General features: G+C 44.3%; 1 protein-coding gene across 9 annotated transcripts in view; it reads right to left on the minus strand.

Moving 5' to 3' along the window:
* Positions 1–26767, minus strand: part of KIF21A (kinesin family member 21A) — a 105054-nt gene extending 78287 nt beyond the window's left edge. For 6 of the 9 annotated variants that reach the window (XM_079994040.1, XM_079994038.1, XM_079994037.1 and 3 more), the window contains exon 1: positions 26437–26766. In XM_079994040.1, the coding sequence (XP_079850166.1) occupies positions 26437–26480 (44 nt within the window). In that variant the 5' untranslated portion in view covers positions 26481–26766. Of the gene's footprint in view, positions 1–26436 lie in introns of all 9 variants that reach the window. The other 3 variants (XM_079994043.1, XM_079994044.1, XM_079994036.1) reach the window with 2 other exon arrangements.
* Positions 26768–27978: the final 1211 nt, after the last annotated feature.

Consider the following 27978-nt stretch of genomic DNA (forward strand, 5'->3'; position numbering starts at 1 on the left):
TTATAGTGCAAGTGATTTCTCCCTTCTACAAGTCTACTCTACAAAACATCTCCTGTGATTTATGCCAGTATTAACTTGGGAGAGGCAAAATGTTTCAAGAATTGCCGTTAGAAAAATCTCAAGTCCAAGATCCTTATTCTGTCATCCGTCCACTTGTAGAAGGAGCTTGCTATCAGCTTGCTATCTGTGAACTAACAGTTGTATAAATGAGCCCCAGGATGGTCTTTTAGGCATTCTTCCATCCTCATGATTGCTAATAATCTATTAGTAGCTCCCACACCACAGGAGGAACATTTAGAATGACTCAGTGGCACCAGAGGAGTGATTTGGTCACAATCAATCAGGTTCTGAATCTGACAGTTTGGGGCTCAGTCCCCAATGTGGTGCCCATGAACTCCATGTAGACATACATACATACACTTGATACCTGCCAAGATCTCCACTGCTCCTATTTAAAGGAAATATGTAGGAGGAGGAGGAGGAGTAATAATAATAATAATAATAATAATAATAATAATAATAATATATTCGGTCTTTTTTGTTGTATTCCTCCCTTGGGTGGCATTGTGTGGGAGCACAGAGTCTTCGAAGTACTGAAATTTATCTTGCAATATTGTTTTATTTTTGCTCCTTTTAACATTATTTATTGTTATTTTCATTGTATGTATATTCAGTCATTGTTTTGACTGCTCTGGCAAATTGCAGCAGTCTGAACAGTGGAGTATAACTCTCCTAAATAAATAGCAGGTCACATATTAGGTTCCCCCCTCCCTTTTAAACACGGTTAGGAAATAATAATTTAGGGTTCTCTTTTTAAAAAAAATATTCCTAGTTGGTGGATTTCATTTTTTAAAAAAAATATGCTTCGTTTGTATTGGGTTGGATGAAAAGTAGAGGAAACATTTTTGCAAGTTGCTTTTCCAGGTCTTCACATCTCTACAAACACAATTTTAAAAGAAGTATATATACTTTTAAAGACTGCAATCCACTCTGAGCTCCCCTTCCAAGCCGGGGGGGGACACAATTTATTTTTAATAACATTTATATTGGCTAGTTCCTAGCAAAGCCATTAATTTCAGCAAGTTATACAGGGGCAAATAAACCAATTCCTAGACATTCCTAGACATTCTGTAATGGACCTAAGTTTGTTTGTTTGTTCTGTGAACTGCCCTGAGACCGCTGGGTATAGGGGGATATATAAATTCAATTAATAACAACAACAACACAATAAATAGGAATATCTATTTAAAAGAGCTATATTAAAAACCGAGGAACTGACAAGCTGTCACTTTTCACTGGCAGATGAGAAAGAGGAGGGATAGTCATAATTTAATTAAAAGCAAAATATGGCACTGGAGTAATTGGATTGATCGAATGAATGAATCATTGTTTGCGTCAGCCATCAGCCATAGCAATAAAACAATAATACAATATACAAAGAATAGAAATAAAAAGTCAGTTATATAAAATACATTTTAGGGTTTGGAATCAATAGTCAAATAGTGGATCTTATTCTGATTGCCCCAGCTAAAAACCTCGCAACCTTTGCTGTCACCGGAGTAATTGCATTTGTCTGGCAACAGTTCACATATGTCACGGTTTGGCTTGGCTTAATAAGATTTATTTCCTTAAATTAATTATCCTTTTCTGGACCTCACATCGGAACAAGCTTCTGTAGCCATTAAGTGAATTCACAAGAGCCAGGCTTCGTGAACTGCGCCATCGTTTCAGAGGCAACCCATTTATATATGTTGATTTGGTTTTCTTGGACCTCTTGCCTTCATCACTGGGCAGTTGCTAGCCTTAGCTGGAAGGATGTCCAGCTGTGCTCTTCTCCCCCTTTCCCCCAAAATAATCCTTTGGCCATTTTGTAATGGTCTGCCAGACAGCTCAGTACAGACGGCATCCTCTTGCTGCTTGACAGGGTCTTTTGTTTGCTTGCCAAGAAAAAAGCAAGGAGGTGAGGGGGGGAGAGAGAGACTGAGTGTTGGCTGTCAAGTAAATAGATCTTCTCTAAGCAGGTACCCAACTTTCTCTTGGAAGCCGTACACAGCAGACATGTCACATGGAAAACATATCCAGTATTTCCACGTAAATTCTTCCTATATCATTTCTCAATGCACTGCTCACTTTAATGTGTTTCATTAGCAGTGTCATAATAACTGTTTGGCTGCATAACAGTGTAATAACTGTAGCAGCAAAGCAATATAAAGAAGCTCATGGCAACTTAGAGACTACCACCCTTATATCTCTTGAAATTTTTCACTCACAATAAGCAATGTGAGTGTCAGGGAGATGAACTCATGAAAGGCTGGGGATCTAATGTCTCTCATATGAAGTAGTTTTTCACAAAAGTTTTCAAAGAACTTTAGGGATGCCTTTCATAGTTCAGCTTTGAGATATAAAGTGGTTGGGTTGAGTTGTGTTTTTAAGGATTCCTCCCCACAAATGGAAATAGAACAGGGAAGCTAAAGAAAACATTTACTCTACCCTATACCAAAATGTCTTGATCACCCCCATTTAACATCCACAATCCATTTCTAGCATTTCATTTCATTTCATTTCATTTGTTTTTTGCCTTTTTGTCTGTCATTTGTCAGTCAATCAGCTTTTACAAATTGTTACATATTTAATACTGCAGGAGAAAAAAAAATCCTTTACAGTTTATTGTTGACTATTTCAAGTGAACAGAAGCTGCTCTGTTTTTAAACAGAAGGTAGGCTGTTTACGCAAGGGCTGAACTGCTGCTATGAGCTGGTGAAATCTCACCATGCAGCAAGCAGAAAAAATGTCAGGATCACAAAATAGCCCAGGCTGAAAATTACATGCTTGCCCATACTGTACTTGGAGCAGAGTTACATTTTTGAACATTCCTGAATAGCAACGCTTGGTTCTGACTCCACGAAACATGTTACTCTCTGGAAGAGATGGGAGGAGCACACTCAGCTACAAGGGAATGGAAAGGGGTGGGGAGATAACAACCACATTGCTCTCCACTTCTGCGGTTTCTACTGACAGAGATTTACACTGGTTTGATATTAACTCCAGGATTTTCTTAAGGTCTTAATCACGTTTGTTTGTTTGTTTGTTTGTTTGTTTGTTTGTTTGTTTGTTTGTTTGTTTAAAAGTCCTATATCTGCTGAATGGGTTTATGTTTGTAAAGCTGTGTTATTTTCTTACATAGATACACCTGAACAAAATGGAAATACCTGGAGAGTTATTGAAAGGCATGCTTTGAGGAAGATAACCAACACTCTCATACTGGAATTTCAGATATAGGGAATACTACAGCAATCACAGAAAGTGAGGAGGAATTAAAGAACCTTTTAATGAGGGTGAAAGAGGAGAGCGCAAAATATGGTTTGAAGCTCAACATCAAAAAAACGAAGATCATGGCCACTGGTCCCATCACCTCCTGGAAAACAGAAGGGAAAGAAATGGAGGCAGTGAGAGATTTTACTTTCTTGGGCTCCATGATCACTGCAGATGGGGACAGCAGTCACAAAATTAAAAGATGCCTGCTTCTTGGGAGAAAAGCAATGACAAACCTAGACAGCATCTTAAAAAGCAGAGACATCACCTTGCCAACAAAGGTCAGTATAGTTAAAGCCATGGTTTTCCCAGTAGTGATGTATGGAAGTGAGAGCTGGACCATAAGGAAGGCTGATCGCTGAAGAATTGATGCTTCTAAATTCTGGTGCTGGAGGAGACTCTTGAGAGTCCCATGGACTGCAAGAAGATCAAACCTATCCATTCTGAAGGAAATCAGCCCTGAGTGCTCACTGGAAGGACAGATCGTGAAGCTGAGGCTCCAATACTTTGGCCACCTCATGAGAAGAGAAGACTCCCTGGAGAAGACCCTGATGTTGGGAAAGATGGAGGGCACAAGGAGAAGGGGACGACAGAGGACGAGATGGTTGGACAGTGTTCTCGAAGCTACCAGCATGAGTTTGACCAAACTGCGGGAGGCCCTGGAAGACAGGAGGGCCTGGCGTGCTCTGGTCCATGGGGTCACGAAGAGCCGGGCACGACTAAACGACTAAACAACAACAACACTGCAATCACACCAATTTTTCAGAGGCTGCCACCAAAGCAAATATAGGATATTCCTTAAGTTTCTGAATTCTGAAGGCCATTTCACGTGTTACAATAAAGTGGACAGACCAGATGCACACAAATGTTGCACTGCTATCATACTTGTGATGCATGCCCCGCCCCCACCCTGAAAGCAACTTGTAAGGCATGTACTTTGCAAACTTTTGCAGGCACAGTTCATCCCTGCGGGCTTGTTTTTGCACAACTAATGTGTGCATTGCCCTCTCGTTGCAATGTACAAAGCTGTCCTGAACCTTCATGAGGAGGGAATACTTGGGAAACAGAGGGTAGATTTAGGTTGAGCTTCTTTTCTTCTAAGATCCAGAGATTAAGGTGTTGCTTTTAAAAAAGGGCATATATAAATGACATGTATAAAGATCCATCTGGAAATTTGATGCACCTTCAGGTAGAAGAGTTTGGATTTGATATCCCGCCTTTCACTCCCCTTCAGGAGTCTCAAAGCGGCTAACAATCTCCTTTCCCTTCCTCCCCCACAACAAACACTCTGTGAGGTGAGTGGGGCTGAGAGACTTCAGAGAAGTGTGACTGGCCCAAAGTCACCCAGCAGCTGCATGCAAAGGAGCGGAGATGCGGACCCAGTTCCCCAGATTACAAGACTACCGCTCTTAACCACTACACCACACTGGCTCTACACCACACAGGTATTACATAATTAATCCATCTAGCTTAGTATTGTCTACACCAGTGGTGAGACACTTCAAGCCTGCAGGTTCCTCTGGGGTTGGCCCACAAGGCCATTTTTGGTGTAACCAGCCTCATCTTTCCTGCTTCTGATGTCACATGACATTAGGCACAGGAGAGTTCCAGCCATGGAAGTTCAAAAAGATTTCAAGCCACAGCCATAAAGGAAGAATCAACGTGAGTATGCCACCTGCTTCCTTTGATCTGTTGCCTTGCATGGCGAGAGAAAAAGGCAACAAATTCAGAAAGTGCTGAATTCAAGCTCTGATTGTGAAAGGAAGACTTTTGAAGTTTCAGTCACCTGGCATCATATGACAGCAGGCGACTGACAGGGGGACAATTCCACCAACCTATCAAGTGACCCAAATCAGGTTGGTCTACGCCGATTGTCTACTGCTCTCCTAAGTTTCAGCCTGGGGTCCTTCCCAGTGTTACGTGGAGATTGTAGGGACTCAAACAGGGATTTTTGGCTTGCAAAGCATTGCTCTGACTCTAAGCCAAGGTAAAGAGGACCTTTGGAAACATGAGGCCTACAAGTCCTTCTTAGGCAATCTTCCAGGAGTCAAGTATCAAAGCTGGAAAAGGGCACAAGCAAAAGTGGGCCAAACTCCTGCTGCACCTAACACACACACACACACACACCTCTATTTAAGCAAGCAAGCATCATTATCACAGATCAATAATACATTTCTGCATGGAAAAAAGCACTCAAGTAAGGCACAGAGCAGGGCTTGGGAGAAGTGTGGTCTGGAAGAGGGGCTTGGCTTGTACAGGTCCCAAAGACAGCATTTGACCTCAGGCTTGGGGGGTAAGAGGGTCATAGCTTAGAGCAAGACTGGGGAACCCTCAAGTCAACTCTATGTTGGCTGATTTCATAATACAGTGGTACCTCGGGCTAAGTACTTAATTCATTCCGGAGGTCCGTTCTTAACCTGAAGCAGCACTTTAGCTAATGGGGCCTCCAGCTGCCACCGCGCCGCCAGAGCATGATTTCTGTTCTCATCCTGAAGCAAAGTTCTTAACCCGAGGTAATATTTCTGGGTTAGCGGAGTCTGTAACCTGAAGCGTATGTAACCTGAAGCGTCTGCAACCCGAGGTACCACCGTATGCACATTCAAAATAAAACCGTGGAGTTTTGTTTTCAAGCAAATCCTTATATCTTATCCAGACATTAAACAGTGCTTTTCTGACAATATGGTTTTTAAACGCTTTGTGTGCTTTGGCCTTATCATACCACAAGTATGCATGCCAACCAAATACATTATTAAACCCTTCCAAATCCAATACACCAGTGTTTTCAAGAAGTAGCCATTCCTTCAGCCAACAAAATGCGGCTGACTCATAATAAAGCTTATGGTCTGGCAGGGCAAATCTTTCTTTAGCATCAGTTAGTATTTTATATTTTATTCGGGGCTTCTTGCCCTGCCAGACAAATCTAGAAATATCTTTCTGCCACTTCTTGAAACATTCCATTTTGTCCAAAATTTGCAATGTTTGAAACAAAAACAACATCCTTGGCAATCAAAATAATATGCTTGAAATGAGGACTCAGCGGCACACCAACCCACTCTCACTACCTTTCCTTTACAATTATGCATAGGGCAATTTTGAGCACCCATCACCACGCAATGACCTAAATGCATAGCTTAGCCCTTCAGAGTTAGATGCAAAAGGTATACGCTTATGTCTGTCAAAACACACACCAGACATGTTGAGGGGGATCCTAATTTCTAACCAATTTCATCTGTTCGTCTTACAGTGTTAAGTTGCTTTGAGACTTTTTCATATAAAGCAGCTAGGAAATGCAGTAAGCAACAAAATAATTTTGTCCATGCATGTCGAAGTTGTGTTGTATGAAATTCATACAACTGCTGGGGATTTAGCTGGTTATATTGCATAGCATGTTTCATGCTACAGTCAATTTTTTTTATTTTATTTTATTTTTTTTTTTGCTTTGCATAATTTGTGGAACAATTCTCCCCTTATTCACACAGCTGCTGCCAGTTCATTTCTCTGCCAGCCTCTCATACAAAGTGGTAAACACCTGATCCTGGAGTCTCGCCTATCAGTTCAACGCCTTACTGCTGTTCCTTGGCAGCAGGAGTGGGAGAGAGTCTAGCTTTCGCAGGGTCAAAAACTCTTCTGTTAAATCAGAAGAGGGGAGGAGGGGGACAGAGGAAGAATGAGAACAGTTCCAAATCATGCATTTCTCAGCTGCTGTATAAAAACCATTAAACACAAATTACTTCTGGCTTGGCTGTTTAACAGCAGTGCCCCTACAAGCACTAGGAAGGGGGAAAGACTTTCTAAAATGCAAGCTTAACTTCCTCAGCTGTGAGTTTATGTTCAAAGATAATGTGTCTAAATCAGTTCTCAAGTAAGCAATAAAAATTGTTAATGCAATAAGTTGCACTAAGTGAGAACAATACAAGTTTTGAAGCTTTTCCCTCAACTCTCCAGCTCCCAAAAACCTTCAGCACTGATTTAAAGCATAAGAGCTCAGTGGGCACAGTGGCAGCTATGCCATTCTGAAAGAGGTTGACACCTGGGTATTCAGCTCTTAATATATTGGTACAATTTAAAACGTCACTGTAAACCATAGTTAAAGTTATTTCGTGAATGTACCCATCAAGGCTGTTCATCTCATCCCAGTTCTCACAATCCCTCACTTAACATTATAGGAGGACCAGGGATTGCAGTTTGTATGCTTCCAAAAGGGATCGTGTTTTTGTTTCCTCTCAGTATGAACGAAGAGGGTGCAATTCTCTAGTACATGTACATAGGAAGACTAAAGTAAAAAGGAAAGCAATTTGCTGTAACTCAGGGCTTGGAGAGGCAATTTGTTACAACTGCCAACAAAACCACTCTCAACAGCATCCCTGCTTGCCCCCAGCATCTGACATGAATGCTGAAAAACACGCCCACTTTTTTCTACTTCTCCATTTCAAGTGGTCCACCTGCTTCCTGCATCCCTGTGACAATCTCTATTTGTTGCCATGTTTGTATGATGTCAACCTGCTGCCTATAAGGTGCTTCCTACTGTGAAAGGACTCAGAGAGAGCAGCAGCAATAGGTTAACACCTTCCTATTCAAAGGTAGCCCACTAACTGCACTAGGAGACAAAACAGGAGTACAAGGTCAACCTTGGGTCCCCAGATGTTGCTGGACTACAACTCCCACCATCCCTGACCACTGGTCCTGCTAGCTAGGGATGATGGGAGTTGTAGTCCAACAACATCTGGGGACCCAAAGTTGAGAAAGGCTAGTCTATGGGGCTGCTCATGACCTTATACTCCTGTTTTGTCCCCTAATGCAACATGATAGATCAGTCGGTAGAGCATGAGACTCTTAATCTCATGGGGTCCTGGGTTCGAGCCCTACCTTGGGTAAAAATTCCTGCATTGCGGGGGTTTAGACTAGGTGACTCTGGTCTCTTCCAACTCTACAATTCTATGATTCAAAAGCAGAAGTTATATTAGTTCTCTGCCTGATCCTAGTTAATATTAGATTATATAACAATGTTCAGTTTAGCCACTAAATTTTAAGAATCTAAGAGAGAGCCATAAAGATGATCAAGAGGTCAAAAGCCATAAAGTAAGTGTGGTATGGGACGCAGGTGACGCTGTGGGTTAAACCACAGAGCCTAGGGCTTGCCGATCAGAAGGTCGGCGGTTCAAATCCCTGCGACGGGGTGAGCTCCCATTGCTCGGTCCCTGCTCCTGTCCACCTAGCAGTTCGAAAGCACCTCAAAGTGCAAGTAGATAAATAGGTACCGCTCCGGCGGAAAGGTAAACGCCATTTCTGTGCACTGCTCTGATTCGCCAGAAGCAGCTTAGTCATGCTGGCCACATGATCCAGAAGCTGTATGCCAGCTCCCTCAGGCAATAAAGCGAGATGAGCGCCTCAACCCCAGAGTCGGCCATGACTGGACATAATGGTCAGGGGTCCCTTTACCTTTAAGTGTGGTATAGTGGTTAGAGTAGTCTTCCACAACACACTGTCCTCCAGATTTTTGAACTATTATCTCCCATTGCCCCTGACGTGTTGCAATGCTGGCTGGAACTAATGGGAATTGGAGACCAGCAACATTTGGAGGGCACCAGGTGAAGAGCACTGGTTTCAAATGCCAGATTAGGAATGGCCAGAGTTCAAATCCCCACTCAGCCATGAAGGTCACTCGCAACCTTGGGCTTAACCTCATTCTCTAAGCCTTCCCTACCTCACAGGGTTGTTCTGAGGATGAGGGAGATAAACTTCAAAGGCAAAAAATGGAGGATATACATATAATAATTAAAGTGCTGGTATTAGTTCATGTTGGGACGCAGGTGGCGCTGTGGGTTAAACCACAGAACCTAGGGCTTGCTGATTAGAAGGTCGCCAGTTCAAATCCCCGCAAAAGGGTGAGGTCCCGTTGCTCAGTCCCTGCTCCTGCCAACCTAGCAGTTCGAAAGCACCTCAAAGTGCAAGTAGATAAATAGGTACCGCTCCAGTGGGAAGGTAAACGGCGTTTCCGTGCACTGCTCTGGTTCGCCAGAAGCGGCTTCGTCATGCTGGCCACATGACCCGGAAGCTGTACTCCGGCTCCCTTGGCCAGTAAAGCGAGATGAGCGCCACAACCCCAGAGTCGGTCACGACTTGACCTAATGGTCAGGGGTCCCTTTACCTTATTAGTTCATGTTAATTGATATCAACCCTCCATGAACTATTTGACAGCAAGCAGTGATCCTCTCACATAGTACTGGTGATCCACTGTTAAGCCCCAGCATGTCATCTGGCAAGACATCAGTGTAGAGTTTCCTTTCAAGTCTCTCTCCCATCATGTAAGCCCAGGGGAGGGAAACTTTCCCAGCAAGGATCCCAACATCTCCCACTCCAGTAGCCCATTTTGACATGTGAGTGAGGGTGCTCACCTATCACCTGATGTCATTACATCAGGTTGTAACTTCAAAGGAGCCAGCTAACAGGGGTTGCAAATCGACAGAGCTGGGTCTTCCCCAACGGCAAACTCCTTGGCAGTGTAGCCCCATTTGCAAAGGAACAACCAGGAGCTCTCTTTAAGCTCCCAATAGTTCCTTTACAGGTGCATCCTTACCTGTCCCTCTTCACATATGTCAGGTGAGCAGCAGATGAGTAAGGTTTGGAGGGAAACTGCCTTGCGGACCAAATCAGGACCTGTGCCAGGCCAATTTAGGTCCCCCACCCTCAAAATAGGCTAGTCCAATAGCTTTCAAACTTTTTAACATGAGTAGACTCTTTCTACTCTCACCTATCTGCTGAGGGATGCCTGTATCTCTGCACCACATGCCTTTCTCTTACTTGAAAAAAGCATTGCACTGCTGACTTACAATACGTACGTAATCCAAAACCCTTCAGAGCTTTGCCACTGGTTAATAAAGCTCCGCTCTCTGTTCTCTTCCTCTACAATATGTTTATCTGAAACAGAATGCCACCTTAACTGCTTTCATCCTAATTATCAAGCTTGTTATAATTCTAATCTGTCATCTGAAGTTTCTCTCAGTCACTCCCGTTTTTATTTTGTATCCTCTGTCTCATCTACAAATTTGTTAAGAATACTCAGTCATCCTAAACTTAAACGCCTTACGTCCTAAGTCTATAATTTGATACTTGTATGGACAAGGCCGTGCAGCTGAGGAAAAAGGAAAGAACAAAGAGAAAAGGAGACTGAAATGTTCATTTAATGAACTTTAGAGCGATTCCTTAAGATGAGCCATGAAGAGTCACAAGCACATAAATGAAGTTTATAAAAATAAATAAAGAGAGGGTGACAACGAGAGTCTCCAGTACATGAACAGACAGAACTAACTTTATGTAGTCAATTGTGTGTAAGGAAATAAACCTTCTGTCTCTTTGGGATCAAAGAGGCAGGTAAGGATGGGAGAGTAATTAGATTCAGTTTAGATTTAAAGGCGAATTTACTAAATTTGCATTACAAAAAAAAAAAAAAACAACCCGCCAAGAGCTACCTGACCATCAGCTGCATCTTGCCAGGAGAAGGTAAGAGCCCATCGCTCCCCTACTATTCTTCATGCCTGATGCCCTGCAGAGGCACTGATTCTGCGGGGTCCTGCTTTGCAAGCAACTTCCCTGCAGCGTAGCACCCCACACCACAGGATCTGTGTCTCTGCACAAGAGCTGAAGTGGAGGCACTGATCCTGCAGAATGTAGGGTGCTCACTTGTAGAGAAGCCATGGCTTTTTTTAAAAAATTAAAAACCTAATGAGATATTAGCCTGCCCCTGAACTAATTTGGAACTGGGTCCAGGGCCGGCTGGGTTGTCCCAAGTTGGTCTAAGGTGGCTTAGCCTGACTAAGGCTCCTTGAATTGGAGCATGGGTAGGCAAACTAAGACCTGGGGGCCAGATCCGGCCCAATCGCCTTCTCAATCTGGCCAGTGGACAGTCCGGGAATCAGCATGTTTTTACATGAGTAGAATGTGTGCTTTTATTTAAAATGCATCTCTGGGTTATTTGTGGGGCATAGGAATTTGTTCTTTTTTTTTCCTTCTTCAAAATATAGTCCGGCCCCCCACAAGGTCTGAGGGACAGTGGACTGGCCCCCTGCTGAAAAAGTTTGCTGACCCCTGTTGGAGCCATGGGAAGGGGCATGGCTGTACACAGCCGCACTAGAAACCCCATCTCTCTCCACACCCTTCATCATAAAGCCGAGAGGCAGAAGAAAAAGCCTCACTTTTATTTTGTTAGTTTATTTATGTTTCTTTTCCACAGCGAAATGAGCACAAAGTGGCTAACATTCACATAAGTTAATGTGTTTTTTTTGGGAGGTGGGACACATTTGTTACAAAACCTGCAACACAAGACTAAAAACAACTCAGTCAACAAGAAGTCCCAGCAAAGGAAGAATGGATACAAAAACTTGCGTAATATGCAGAAATGACAAAACTTGCCGGAAGAGTAAGAAATCAAGACAACAAACTTTTTATAAAGGAATGGAAATGGTTTATTGAATATTTACAGATGAATTGTAAATGGAGAAGAACATTGGCAGGATTGTTGTAATAAACTGCTGTTTCATAAGAGTATATATTTAAAGAAGATGAATAAATGAGTAAATTAAGTTATTTTGGATATGCAGAAGATATTAAAAATAAATTTAAGGAACCGCAGAAAGAGGAGGAAGGAACTCAAGTTTTGAAATGTCAAAATGATTGTAAAATCAGTGAAACGTATAAACCTGAAAAGTATAAATATTTTTTTAAAAAAAACAACAACAAACAATTCAGTAAACATGAGGTAAATTTAATGTTACGGTAAAATATAGTCTTGACACATACCAAGTACAATGCAAAGTCAAAATTAACAGGCCAAAACAAGCCCTACTGCTGCCACAGCTTAAATAAAGCTCAGAAGAGGTGGGGTCTCCTGACCAGACCAGGTGATTTACAGCCTGGTCCCTCATCTCTCCTTCAGACAAGTCTGAAAGCCACAAAAAACAGGGGCAGGGGGAGGCAATGATGGTAAGTAGTCTTCGCCAGCTGCTAGTGCTGATTTCACTGCACTGCTTTGAATCAAGGCCCCGGACAAAGGCGAACCAGAAGTCTCCTCCATTGGCCTAAAGGAAAGGATAACTTGCTAACATATAAAGAACAATGAAACCATCTGTTCGCGAATGCCAGTGTATATCATTTATACAGCTACAGCTTTATAATTTGGAACGGTCAAGAAAGAGTTAACTGAAGAATCATCTCTGTGTTTTCCAGCCCAGTATTTCCAAAGTAATTGATTGATGGTAAAGAAGACTTAGCCCTCACATACCAGTTGCAAGAGTTCAGCGAACACAAATTCGCTTCGACCACGCTTACCCATCAGAGGTATTAAAATTGATTCTGATGGATAGGCTTTCTAATTGAGTCAGACATAAATGCAAATGGTGTCCCTTCCAATATGGAATAGACAGGTGGCTCACCCCCTTCCTCATCACCCAATGTCTAAGACGAACAAACAGAAACATTTGTGCAAAAGCTTCTTTATGTCCAAATAAGGGAAATCTGGGTGGGGGCAGTTGCAGCTGTTCCTTTGTTCATACCACATACAATGTTTTGTTCATATCACATACAATGATTCCTCAGGGGCACCTTAATCTATGGATAAAATGAGGTATAATCACACTTAACACATGTTATTCGAAAACCCAACCACATTTCTGTGAATCCTGAAATGTGCTCTTGGTCCAAAATATAGTAACTGAATAATAATAAATTCCCCCCTCCATTGTTCTCAGATATTATTTTTAGCCCCCACCCCCAGTTAAACACATTTCCTCAAGAAAGACCCTGAGATATTATTGTTCAAGAGGCATAAAACAAATGAAGTAGAATTCCGTTTCCATTTACCTTCACATCAACGGGGGAGGGGGGGCGTGTCAATGTGGTTGTGCTATGTTGGTGGCAGATGCCCAATGCTCTGTGTCATGAAATATGCAGGCAGTCCCTGGTACAAAGAACCTTGGAAACTGAAGAGCCTCGTGGGAAAGTTTGTTGCATGATCAGACTAGAGACTGCCACATTATAGTAGAACATTCATTTCATGCATCTGATGAAGCAGAGCTTATTCCACAACTTCTGTAAATGATATTTCCCATTGGGTCAAAGCTTCTGAGAAAGTCATGTGAAACTCAAAAGCTGTTGGTAACACACCAACCCAAGCTTGCCTAATAATAGGTGTTCATTTTTTGCCTACTTGTCCATCTTCTGGGCAAGTGTCTATGTACTATGTATTTCCATATTCCAATATAATTTTAAGTATTGAGTAACTAGGGTTGGCGCAACAAGTCAACTGATCAGCAAGTATTTGACCAAGGTCCTAATGCAGAGGACAAACTAGCCTCAATCCCTGGTTCAACATTGCGTGTGAACTTGAGACTATGGTTAGACAAACAAACCACGATAAATAAGCCAAGAACAAGTCTATGGTTTACTGTAACAGCCGAATGTGTGTGAGAACCACTGCAGTATTTGAAGCATGAAGTTAGTTTTCAACTACCATTTTTCTCAAGTTCAGGAAGGTGGATTCTATAAAAGGGCTGCTAACCTTTGGAGCTACCATTCAGAAATTAACAGTTGCAGTTTATTTGCCTCACACAATGTCAGAGTTAGCTAATGTTATTATATTTAGCCAAGAGAGTAACTAAATCTTTTCCAAACTTCAGGAAAATTCTGTAAAAAAAATGTTATATGCCTGCAACTTCATTTTTAGCAGTTTATTTACCAAAAAGAAGTCATGTTGAAGAGGAGCAATATCCTTACAGTTCAAATTTTAATATTAACAGAAAACTCATCCCCCTTTTGGGACGCAGGTGGCGCTGTGGGTTAAAGCCTCAGCGCCTAGGGCTTGCCGATCAAAAGGTCGGCGGTTCGAATCCCTGCAGCGGGGTGCGCTCCCGCTGCTCGGTCCCAGCGCCTGCCAACCTAGCAGTTCGAAAGCACCTCCGGGTGCAAGTAGATAAATAGGGACCGCTTACCAGCGGGAAGGTAAACGGCGTTTCCGTGTGCGGCTCTGGCTCGCCAGAGCAGCGATGTCACGCTGGCCACGTGACCCGGAAGTGTCTCCGGACAGCGCTGGCCCCTGGCCTCTTAAGTGAGATGGGCGCACAACCCCAGAGTCTGTCAAGACTGGCCCGTACGGGCAGGGGTACCTTTACCTTTACCTTTACATCCCCCTTTTAACTTCCAAATCACGCCTACAATTAATCTCTAACAAGGACTGGGTTAGATACCAGTTTTTCTAGAGAGATGATATACAAAAGCTTGATTAGGAATCAATACCCTAAAATTCATTGCCCCTTTTTTCAATAAACCCTCAAGAATGTTCTTGAATGTCATGTAGAAGACAACTAAACATTAAGTACATACAATATAGAATAATTACATTCATAGATCAGTTTTGTCATACGAAAGTAATTCAAGTGTATATAAGTAATAAGTATTAGCAGCACTATATCTTTGGGAAGGTATTGTATGTGTACCTAAAAAAATTATAAACAGAGCCCATATCCCCGCCCCCAAAAAATACAAATAAAAAATAAGCAAGATTTGCCACCCTATTGAGTTACAAACTTTATCACCAATAAAAGGCTTGATGCAAAATAATTGCTTTACAAACAGCTCTATGCAATTCTAGCTATACTGCTTTCAGATCACAATGAATTTCCCTGTCAATTTATATACCTTCTGTCACTGCACAATTCATATACATTCCAACAATTGCTGCTGTTTCAGCAAAAAATAAGATTGCCCTTTCTGATTAATCATTTATTCTAAATATGCAAGAGACAGACCAACAGGTTTCAATCTATAACAATGAAACTCTTGAGACTATTACTGAATACTCTTAGCAAGCACTGAGAGGAACTTGGAACACAAAAATGGCAAAATTGTTGCACCACAGAAAACCAAATTCTGGGCTGCCCCATAGAACTGAGACATTTCAAAAGCTCTTGCAAATATCCACAGCCTAAGGATCCCTTTGCTAACTTCCATATATGCAGGCTTTCCTTGTTTAATGTCATTGCCATGGTGACATCCTTGAAATCTAATTCCACAGCCATTCATGTTGTGGTAACTCAGAGGTTCATTCAATGCCGGGAAGAAAACTGGGTGCTAAGGCTCTAGCACAGCTTTTCAAAGAAGCTGAATGAAGGAAAAGTAAGGAAAAGTTAAGGGTGAATGGGGAAAGAATGTTTAAGTTAGGAAAATACTGAACAATCCAAGTAAGTTCTGTAGTTCTGCCTCTTTCTGTGAAAGTCAAGAATGCTTTAGCACTAAATATTCTGAGAATGACCAGATCCATAACAAGCCGTAATGATGTTTGCCCATCAGGTATCAGCTATGCCATAGAAACACTGAAAACCACTGAACCTAACTTCCTGCAGCTAAATCAGAGTTGCCTACAGCAAAACAATCTATACACATTTATCCAAGCTCTGTTGGAAATGACCACAGAGATTCCTTATGCGTGAACAAATTTCCATTGTTCAACTGATTTAACGTTCAGAATCAACCTCCCTTGTATCTACATTTGTGTTTAAGGTGAGTAGGGCAGCCTTCCCTCAACACAATAATCTCCAGAGGTTTAGGACTAAAATTCCCAAGATGCCTGCCCATATGGGCTTTGCTGACTGGGGTTCCTGAGAACTGCAGCAAAAAAAATAAATCAAAATCCAGGGGCATCAGGTTGGAGAGCACTGGACTTATGGACTGACATGGACTGACAGAGGAATGATGGAAGGAACCAGCTGGGAACCAACCAGGGAAGAAGGAGGTCTGGGAGTGGGACAACAATGAGAGGTCAAAGGGAGAAGACTGGGAAGTGGAGGTGTTGGAATCTGAAGAGGCTAACAGGGCTTATCTGAGGTGGGAATCTGTGAGAGAGAAGTCCAGAATCAGAGGCAGAATCTGAAACAAGAGGGTGGGAGGAGGGAGCCCAAGAGGCAGAGATGAGTCAGGCTGGTCATGGGTGTCTCCCCCCTCCTGCTGCAACAAGCTCCCATCCTCCCTTGTCTCCCAGAACCAGAAGAGGTATGAAAAGGGCAGCGAAGAGGGCATCTGCATGCAGGCGCAGTCTCCAATTGATTGGAAAAAGCCCTGGAGAGGAGGGGACTTAGATGGCTGAGAGGAGGCCTGGACCTTGAGTCTTGGCAACTGACTCTCATGGAGTAAGGCTACTTGGATTGAGCTGTTTCGCTAATGAAGAGTTAACTCCAACTCAGAACAGTGTGATTTGCTGTCGGCTCACTTTCTGACACTGTAGCAGGGAATGTTGGGAAGACTTGCCCTTCACTGCCAGCACACAAGCTTGTTTCACACTGCTTGTAGGTTCCCTGCCATCCTACCAAAATGCCCACGCATTGAAATACCCATGAGTCCATACCCGCTATTATACAATAAATGGGAGCAAGTATTAAAGAATTCTGTTATCCTCAAAATTAGAGACATTAAAAAACCAAGAATGTTCAACCTATGACTTCACATAAAAAAAGATGGCACCAATTCTAGTTTACTACGAATTAGTAGCATTCATGGCATGAGAACCATTTTCCTGTGGTGTGATCAGCTACCATTACAACACGTTCTGCAGGTGAGTTATAAGGACAGGTGAGTCGCGTGACTGTGTGAGCCTTACGTATCAATTCAGTACCTAGGAGGGAAGCAAAATTCGTTCTAGTTATAAATCTAAGTATCATTGGTCATGGGCTACCCATGTGTATGTCCAACCACACTACTTGACGGCCACAAGCACTAAACAGCTTGGTGTAAAACACGTGGCCACACTCAGATATTGAGATTATATAGGCATGAGCAGAGCATGATGGAAGTAGACCACAGTCCACTACCACAGATCCACAACAAGGCTAAAAACCTTTGTAATGAGACAGGACCGTATATCCTTTACTTCCTCCAGGTAGTATGAAATAGTATGAATACTGGTAAGAACAGTATTAGGGAGCATTACAATACCTCCCCTGAACAGAGACTGTTCCTGACAGTAAGCTAAGCTGCACACACAACATACATTTAAAGAGCATTTTTTCCTCCCAAAGAATCCTGTAGTTTGTGAAGGGTGCTAGGAATTGCAGCTCCATGAGGATTTCCAGGATTATTTTTGGTGGGGAGGTTCTTTAAACATTTGATGTCTATGCAGCACTGGAAAGCAGCAAAATATTCTTACTGATTTTCAAGCAAGGAAGCTTTATGGAAGTCTCCAGGGAAATTCATTAGGAGACAAACAGGATGTTAATGTCAAATACGTTTAAAAGTCATCACACCAAGAAGCTTACTGTCTGGAATATAATTAGATTGCTGTTTCAGCACCAAATCCTAGAGAGATTTAATTCCTATTGAATAAGTGCGGTACTCAGACCTCCAAATGGATTACATATACAAATCCCTTCTCCATTGAATGATCAATAGTCTGATGCAGAGGGCAAGTTCCATAAATAACGCTCAGGAAAAGAAACATCATTTGAATTCTCCATCTTGAATAAAACATCAGCAACTATTAATCTGATTCTTAAATGGCTTTCTTCCAGTTTTATACTGCTGGAAAATACTAGTCAGTCATAACTGTACTAGGTGAGACAGAAGATACAGGCAGTGACTGTCCGATATGTGTGCAACCACACATTTGTGCGTAACACCGAACCCGGAAGTGACCCAAAAATGGCAGAAAAGGGGGTGGAATGGGGTGGGGATGGAGCAGGATGGGGCAGCCTTACATGGGCCCTGCCAACACGCATGGGGGTCCAGAACGTAACCCCACACAAATTGGTTGCTCCCTGTACCGTAAAGGTAAAGGGACCCCTGACCGTTAAGCCCAGTCGCAGACAACTCTAGGGTTGCGTTGCTCATCTTGCTTTACTGACCAAGGGAGCCAGTGTTTTGTCCACAGACAGCTTCCGGGTCATGTGGCCAGCATAACTAAGCTGCTTCTGGCAAACCAGAGCAGCTCACGGAAACGCCGTTTACCTTCCTGCCAGAGCAGTACCTATTTATCTACTTGCACTTTGACGTGCTTTCAAACTGCTAGGTTGGCAGGAGCAGGGAGCGAACAACAGGAGCTCACCCCGTCGCGGGGATTTGAACCACTGACCTTCTGATCGGCAAGCCCTAGGCTCTGTGGTTTAGAACACAGCGCCACCCACGTCCCAGTGCCTGTAATGTAGCGCCACATTAAAATGCCCCATATGCAGCACAAGGGAATAAACATTTTACATTTAAAAAAACCCGCTAGAATGTGTATTCTAGATCATTATAACAAATCATGCTGTTATTATGATGTTACAGGCAAGGTAGGACTGCATTTCAGGCAGATGCCAAGCAACAATTGCACAGGAACATGCTGGAGAGGAAATGGTTTTCCAATTAGCACACTCATATTCTATGGAGGAAGAGTTAGCTTGTCAATTAAGTAAATACCTTGTGATCTGTCTGAATCAAGGAAAGCATTGGTAAGCTTGTGCATTATGTGTTTGTGCAGTGCTCTTGTGAGCTAATGGGATATTTCAAGTCCAGGTAAATGGAGACAAGGCTCTTAGTTGAGGCCTACAAAGAGAGGTATTTACTGGCTTTCTTAAGAAGACAGTGGCTACAATCCTAAACAAACTTAAGTTCTGATAATAGCTGCTAAACTTGCTGATAAAGTAAACATGGTTAAGATCAGCAAATCTACATTTATACTATTAATGACTCCAGCTTTCATGTTGACCCTGTTACCGGTACTTTACAGTATTTTTAAATAAACTACTTGATGGTGAATTCAGATCAGCTCATCACCCATCTCAGTGATCTTTTCAAGCAGTGCTTATCACTACTAATCGCTGACTGTTTACTTACTTTTACCATATCACTGGGGCACTGAAGTCACAAACCACTGCACAGTTACTATGGAGTCCCATTGAGCTAAGTGGTAGTTATTTCTCAGTAAGCATGATTGGGGTGTAAGAAACATTTCCAACATCTGTCATTTCCCTGCAGTTTATTCCCAGCTCCCTTATCACTATCACTACTAGTAAAATATACAGAATGAGGAAGAACTAGGAGCATAGGAAAAAGAACAAGCCAGGAAGGGTTTGGAGAGACCCCTTAAATATGTAGAAAATTGTGAGCTTACTCAACACAATGAGTGTTGAGTATTCTACAGGAATTCATAAACACATATTAAAACAATAAAATAATAAAATTGCCACAGCCTATACCTGTATCAAATTATGCACCTTGCACGGTATAATTGCAGAATCATGAAGCACACATCATGCTATGCTGCTGATCCTATTACCTCTTACTATCTGTGCTTAGGGACATGGGTGGCGCTGTGGGTTAAACCACAGAGCCTAGGACTTGCCAATCAGAAGGTCGGCGGTTCGAATCCCCACGATGGAGTGAGCTCCCATTGCTCGGTCCCAGCTCCTGCCAACCTAGCAGTTTGAAAGCATGTCAAAGTGCAAGTAGATAAATAGGTACCACTTCGACGGGAAGGTAAACGGCGTTTCCGTGCGGTGCTCTGGTTCGCCAGAAGCGGCTTAGTCATGCTGGCCACATGACCCAGAAGCTGTACGCCGGCTCCCTCGGCCAGTAAAGCGAGATGAGCACCGCAACCCCAGAGTTGGTCACGACTGGACCTAATGGTCAGGGGTCCCTTTGCCTTTTATCTGTGCTTAGAGCTGCAACAAGTCGAAAAATGGGGGAAATTATTTCTATGTTTTATGATAGTCACCACCAAACGACAGGCTTAATATTCTTACATTTCAGAACATGATAACATTAGCAAGAGTTTATCTTTGCTAAAGGAGTAATCAAGGCTGGAAAGATGGAGAACTGCCAGATGGATCTTTCCAATCTTAAAAACAAGAGTTTATGGATTTTTTTTAAAAAAATGGAAGAGTAAAATATTTTGATATGTAGGACTGTGTGCAGCTCTTAAGTTAGGTCCTTTGTCTTGCAAGTTATAGCATGCAGATATACTTCTTTTGATCTATCCTTGAACTATTTGTTAGACAAGAATGAAAGCCACTAAATAAAGTTGATTGAATTCACCACAAGACACCAAGTTCAGTATTTTCTGCTGGGGAGTTCTCAGACAATTTCTGGATTCACATTTTTATTGCTTTCCAGAAAATTGGGCTCTTTAACTGGCTCCAAAGTTTGGTCCATTAAATAAATGTAAAATTGAAATACTGATAAACTGTTTTTACAAAACACGACACACAACACTCACTGTGCTAACATGATGTAATGCCAGAGACAATGTTCCAGCTTTCCCAATTATTGCAACCCTGAAGCTATCATCTTGCACACAGACTATTCCAAAATAGTATGCATAATTATGGGGTAGTGAGCAGTGTACCAGATATTCTTGTTGAGTGAAGCCTGAAAGCCCTAAAAAGCCTTCTGGCAAATAATCTAAGCAACTAATATCAAACTTCCCAGAACAACAATCATTCACTGTTGTCATTCCCTAATGCAAGACAGTAGCTTCAAATTATGACTTGGTGATGAACCACAGATTCAGCTAAAAGGTTAGCCATTTCCTCTGCGTCTTTGATCATGTACAACTTCTCAGGCAGTATGTTCCAAGTTAATCATAATCAAGCTTCTGCAATGTTATCAAGGCATATAAAATCTAAATGGTATCTTTGGTGGGTATTACACAGAAAAGAAATCAATGTTTGATTATACTTAAGAAGTTTCAGGTGCCTATTTAAAAAACAAAACATTTGATACCTGCCGACCTGAATCACATATTGATTCCCCTACCCCTATATGTATATAATACATAGGAGTCCAAAAGAAACACAATTTCCTGTTCCAATTCAACTGCTCTATTCAAATAGGTAAAAAGGTAAAAAGACCCCGGGACGGTTAAGTCCAGTCAAAGGTGACTCTGGGGTTGCGGCGCTCATCTCACTTTCAGGCCAAAGTAGCCAGCGTTTGTCCACAGACAGCTTTCTGGGTCATGTGGCCAGCATGACTAAACCACTTCTGGCACACCGGGACACCGGGACAGAAGCCAAAGGGAGCAAAAACGCTGTTTACCTTCCTGCCACAGCGGTACCTATTCATCTACTCGCACTGGTGTGCTTTCGAACTGCTAGGTTGGCAGGAGCTGGGACAGAGCAACGGGAGCTCACCCTGTTGTGGGGATTCAAACCACCAGCCTTCTGATCAGCAAGCCCAAGAGACTCAGTGGTTTAGACCTCAGCACCACCCGCGTCCCTTGCTATTCAAACATCTAGTTTTATATCTCAAGGTCTCTTGGAATCCAGCGAACTATGTGATCAATGCCTCTTTCATGTGTATCCACAGCAGTTCGGGAACTGTTTCCTCGTGTAGCATAGCCCCATAAAGGTCTGCTATGTAAATATTCATACTGGAATGCCAACTCAATAGATCTCTTTCATCTAACCACTGCCCCAGTTCAAAACCAAAACCCTGCGATACCGTTCTATGTGTGGAAATACATTTTTGAAACTTGCAGGTTTCAAAAACATGTTGCAATACAACATGGGAAGGGGCTGTTCCAAACCCAAGTTAAAGTTCCTGATTGAAACATACAAGACTTCAGACATAACCAATGAAGCTCTTTGGATTGTATCTCGGATATACTGTTCCAATACTAGCAGCAGCAGCAGAAATATCATTAAAAGTATCCTATGTCATGGACCAAGCATGGTTGCCACATTAAAGCCGTATCTTGTTAATTTCTATCGAGAATGCTGGAATATTGCTTTGGTCTTATTTCTCACAACAGTTAAGTGCATAAGACAACAGGCCTGTCACACTATTAAAATTTGTTTCTTTTTCCAAGGAAAGGATTCTAAGCTTGCATGAGCCTAACTGTGATATTTGATATGAATCGCAGTGCCTCTTCTTGTGCCATATATATTTATTCCATTATTCAAAAAGGTTTTGCTATGTGGCATCAGGGGCTGCTGTTAGAGAAACCAATCAAAAGCCCTTTAAGATGAGGCAAGCTAGTTTCATGCTTCTCCAGAACACAAGCCATCACCTCAAAGTAGGAAAGAGCTGGTTACAGTGTGATGTTTCACTTTTTATATGCATACATTGTTCTCTTCATACACACAACACATTGGTGCAAACTCCGGACGTCCCCTTGTTTGATAGCTGAATAGCTCAGTTGGTTAGAGCGTGGTGCTGGCAATGCCAAGGTTGCAGGTTCAATACCTGTATGGGACAGCTGCATATTCCTGCAATTTGCAGGACCCTCAGCTCTATGATTCCCTGCCCAACAACCAGCTTATCTGAAAGGAGTGCTTCTCCCACATGTTAAAATCTGCTGATAATAATTTCCACTATTTGTGAGAATTTAGACACAGCTGGCCATATTCGGCCCCACTCACAGGGAGACATCGCTAGCTGCTATTCTTATTAACTTTAAGAGAGCAGCTAAAACTTCCCTTTTCAGAAAAATGTTTGGATTGAGAGAATACCCGATTAAACCTATTTGTGTTGTTTTTGCTTGAATTTTAATTGACTTTGTATTGCCTTCTATTCTATGTAAAATAATAATAATAATAATAAACTACTGTAGTAGGTGCATTCCAAGTATGCAGATATAAGAGGTTAGCAGGGGTCAGCAAAATTTTTCAGCAGGGGGCCAGTCCACTGTCCCTCAGACCTTGTGGGGGGCCAGACTTTATTTGGGGGGGATGAACGAATTCCTATGCCCCACAAATAAGTAATAATAAAAATAAATTTTTATTTATACCCCGCCCTTCCCGGTTCAAAAACCAGGCTCAGGGCAGCTGACAACAAATTTCAAACACTTTAAAGCTTAATTATAAAAGCAGCATAAAATACAGTATAAAAACATGAATAACAATAAATTCAAAAATCAAAAATCAATTAGATAATCCCCAGGGCTAGCTGGCTGAATAACCCAGAGATGCATTTTAAATAAAAGGACACATTCTACTCATGTAAAAACACACTGATTCCCAGACCGTCCGTGGGCCGGATTTAGAAGGCGATTAAGCCAGATTTGGCCCACGGGCCTTAGTTTGCCTACCCATGAGTTAAAGCATAAGTAGTATCCCAGTGACTGGACCAAATTATATGATATACCAATGTTACAGAAGGGTATCCCATGTCACAGCTGGTGATGCTGTGCCAAAGTTGGAAGGATGTTATAATTAACATTTTGACATCAATATTAAAGACTGGGCTGTAATCATTTCCACCTATGACCAATTAATTCCCGCCGCCCGCCCCCCCCCCCACTGTAGTCATCTATCAACAGTAAGTATGGCTACTGTAAGTACAATGCAATTCACTGATTTTAAGTACAAAAACCATCAACCTATAGCAATATGAGGCATTTCCTTGATATGACTATTGCCCAGTTACAGAGCTGGCGACACCCTCCATGAGCCCTAAAGCAAATGCACGTGAATTCAGTGACAACATTAATGCGACATCACCACAACACTTTGAAGACAACGAATCCTTGCAGTATTCACTGAGTTTCATCCCAGGCGTTGCCTTTTCATGCACGAGAAGCTCTGCCAAACTCACTTGCAATACAAGTATTACCAAAACCTCTGCTTGTTCAATATCAAGACGTTGTTTAGCCTCATGATTGCTAAATAAGTGATAAGTTCTGGCAGTACAGTGAAAGCTAAATATGTTTCTTGCAGCATGATGCTCCAGCTAAAAGACATAATTGCGATTAACTGATTTCATTTTTTCTTTTATACAGCTCATCGTTTTTTGAACTATATCGTTATTTCATACAGTTGAAACCCAGATAAAGGTGGGGGTCTGTGTATTTTGTAAATGTGTTGTTACTTCTGTTAGAATTTTATGAAACGGAAAGCATTTTGGGGGAAGCATCTGAATGGGTTTCGCACTGTAGGATCACCCTTGTATTGGTGGGACGAGGTGATGGCTATACTGTACAAGTTTAGGCAGAAACAATTGCTGCCATGTTTTAGCCAAGTAAATGACTAACACACTTGCAATGCTCAGAATTCATCCCCCCCCCCCCCAAGTTTCATATACTTGGAAAGGTTAATTTCCAGGCATTTATAAACTGCTTGAAACACCTCTTTGAACTGGACGTGTTAAACTTGGATCGTCTAATTCTCAGTTCTTGTACCTGTGTGAAGTTCAGGTTTGCTTACTGGTGCCCCTCACAGATGGCAAAGGTGCAAGAGTCTTACCAGACTTCAAAATCCCTGCCTCCTTCAGGTAACAATGGCACTATGGGGCACTAACCCCAAACCCCTTATTCATTCTTAGAGTGCTGCTTGATCAAACTGGACACACTACTCACATATATGTCATTGGGAGTATTACTAGATTATTAAATGTGCCCACCTTCCCAGTGCGAAAACTATTAACGTGGAAAAACTTATTTGATAACTTCTGAGGGAGGGGATGTGGCAAGCTCTCTGCAGCAGCCTAGCCAACACGCAGGTTCTATTGTAAAGGCTTCATTAATTTTTTAGTGCCGGAGGATGATGTTGCAATTTTCCATCCCTGAGCAGAAAGCACGCATGAATTCACTGGCTGGTACTTCTTTACAATTGCAACTAGCCAATCCAGTTACAGTCCTGGCCTGGCTCACTGGCTGCAACAAAAGCCCCACAGACCCAGCACAGCAGTCTCTGGAATGCAATTCAGCACAAGCCAAAAAAGGGACAGCTTAAAAAACAAACAAACACTGCACACACACTGCCCGTGCAATCGCTTAGTGTTTCAAACCCCAGGAAGGAATACATTCGTCAACCACCTTTTTTTAAGTCTTGCCACAGACCAGGCCTAAAAGTCTGGATTCTCCTTCCTCCCCTCGTCCACACGCACCAGTTTCTCGGACACAGCTGATGCACCATTAAACCCCAGAGATGAAATATGCAGCATCCGAAGGAAACCGAATTCCTCCGTGCAACAGCTGCAAGCAGAGAGAGCCCAGCTCTCGGGTCAGGCCAGCAGCTGAAGCTCGTGCAGGGAAGCCTGATCCCGCCAGCATCCCAGTCCGTCCTCGCTAACTTGGCGATCGGGCAGCAGTTTCGCAGATCCACCTATGGCGAAGCCCCTCTCCGGGACCAGCCAAGCCCTTCCTTGAATTAACCTGGCGGCCAACGGCCTTGGTCGGACTGCTGGCCCTCGCAGCAGGCCGTTAGTTGGCGAGGGAGGCGGCGGCTCCCTGCTGCTGCCTCAGCTACCTGCCAGCCCCAGTGGTGTAGCATGGGGGGGTGCAGGGGGGCCGGCCGCACCGGCCGCAACATCCGGGGGTTAGGGTTAGGGTTAGGGGGCGCAAATCCAGGGGTTAGGGGGCGCAAATTACTTGCCTTGCCCCGGGTGCTGACAACCCACGCTACGCCACTGCACCCATGCAAGCATATTCCCAGTGGCGTAGCGTGGGGGGTGCAGGGGGGCCGGCCGCACCGGGAGCAACATCTGGGGGTTAGGGTTAGGGGGCGCAAATCCAGGGGTTAGGGGGCGCAAATTACTTGCCTTGCCCCGGGTGCTGACAACCCACGCTACGCCACTGCACACATGCAAGCATATTCCCAGTGGCGTAGCGTGGGGGTGCAGGGGGGGCCGGCTGCACCGGGCGCAACATCTGGGGGTTAGGGTGCGCAAATCCACGGGTTAGGGGGCGCAAATCCAGGGGTTAGGGGGTGCAAATTACTTGCCTTGCCCCGGGTGCTGACAACGCACGCTACGCCACTGCACCCATGCAAGCATATTCCCAGTGGAGTAGCGTGGGGGGTGCAGGGGGGGCGGCTGCACCGGGCGCAACATCTGGGGGTTAGGGGGCGCAAATCCAGGGGTTAGGGGGCGCAAATTACTTGCCTTGCCCCGGGTGCTGACAACCCAGGCTACGCCACTGGCCAGCCCCTCTCCAAATGCGAGGAGGGAGCGACGGGAGAGGGGCTGCGAGCAACCTGTCCCCCTCTCGGACCTCCTCGGGCTTGCGTCCCAGAGCCAGACCCCCGCCACTCTTTCTCCCCTCTCTCCCAGCGCCCCCGGCCCAATCTCCCCCGCTCTATTTCCCCCACAAGAGATAGCAGGTAACAAAGGAAAGCGGGAGGGAGGGAGGGGGGTTGTCCTCGAAGAAGAAGCAAGAACACGACTCCTTACCTGACAGCAACCCGGACGGAGCTCTCGTCTTGGCCGGCCGACATGGCTCAGAGCTGGGCGGCGCGGCGGGCTCGGGAGAAAGAGCGTGTCATTTAATTCGACTTGCGCACGGAAAGCCAAGGGGAGAAGGGACGAGCGAGGGAGGCGGGAGCCGCTGTTCCGAGGGAGCTGCGCGCCTCACCTCCGGCGCCTCCTCCACCTCCTCGCCTCTCCAGCCATTTTAGGTGACTGGCGGAATGAATAGGTAGCAGCCAAGCAGGGTTGACACTCCGCCCACCGCGGCGCGTTGCGCTCCCGGCCCCTCGAGGCGGAGCGGCGCTGGGTTCAGCCAGCCCTCCTGCCCTCCCTCCGCTGCCCCTGCTCAGCCCGCCTCCCCGACCAGCAGGCGCCTCGCTCTGCACCAGGCGCGCGGCTTGGCTCTCTGTCTCTGGCTGTGCCCGGGCGGCAGCAGCTTCAGGTTTTCTGCAGCCGCACTGCGTAACCAAGCCCGCCCTCCCGGCTCGCCTCAGGTCGCAGGCCCATCTCGGCCGAGGGCTCCCAGGCGGAGCCGCGCACTTGCCTGCCCGCTCTCGCCGCTCGCGCGCGCTCCCTACGCAGCTGGCAGGCTCTTTTCCGAGCGGGGAGCCAAGAGCGCGCGTTGCTTTCCCCTCAGCTGAAGCGCTTCCTCGGTCGTCTTTCGATTCGTCATTATCGCCGGACCCTACATTTTCTCTAAGAAGGTAAAGGTAAAGGTAAAGCTACCCCTGCCCGTACGGGCCAGTCTTGACAGACTCTGGGGTTGTGCGCCCATCTCACTCAAGAGGCCAGGGGCCAGCGCTGTCCGGAGACATGTGGCCAGCGTGACATCGCTGCTCTGGCGAGCCAGAGCCGCACACGGAAACGCCGTTTACCTTCCCGCCGGTAAGCGGTCCCTATTTATCTACTTGCACCCGGAGGTGCTTTCGAACTGCTAGGTTGGCAGGCGCTGGGACCGAGCAGCGGGAGCGCACCCCGCCGCAGGGATTCGAACCGCCGACCTTTCGATCGGCAAGCCCTAGGCGCTGAGGCTTTTACCCACAGCGCCACCCGCGTCCCTAATCCATGGGTTAGGGGGTGCAAATTACTTGCCTTGCCCCGGGTGCTGACAACCCACGCTACGTCACTGGAACCTCCAGAAGGCCCTCAGAGCTGGACCTCATGTTCAAGCAGAACAATGGTAGTAGAGACACTCCTTCAGGTACAGTACTCGGGTTACATACATACACTTCAGGTTACATACGCTTCAGGTTACAGACTCCGCTAACCCAGAAATATTACCTTAGGTTAAGAACTTTGCTTCAGGATGAGAACAGAAATCGCGCAGTGGCAGCGGGAGGCCCCATTAGCTAAAGTGGTACCTCAGGTTAAGAACAGTTTCAGGTTAAGAACGGACCTCCAGAACAAATTAAGTACGTAACCAGAGGTACCACTGTATACTGGGTCGAGGCACTTTAGGGCTTTCAAGGTCAGCACCAACCGACCAACACTTTGAAGTGTGCTTGGAAATGTACTGGAAGCCACTGT

The sequence above is a fragment of the Podarcis cretensis genome (genome assembly GCF_951804945.1).
Source record: "Podarcis cretensis genome assembly, chromosome: 10".
NCBI lineage: Eukaryota > Metazoa > Chordata > Lepidosauria > Squamata > Lacertidae > Podarcis > Podarcis cretensis.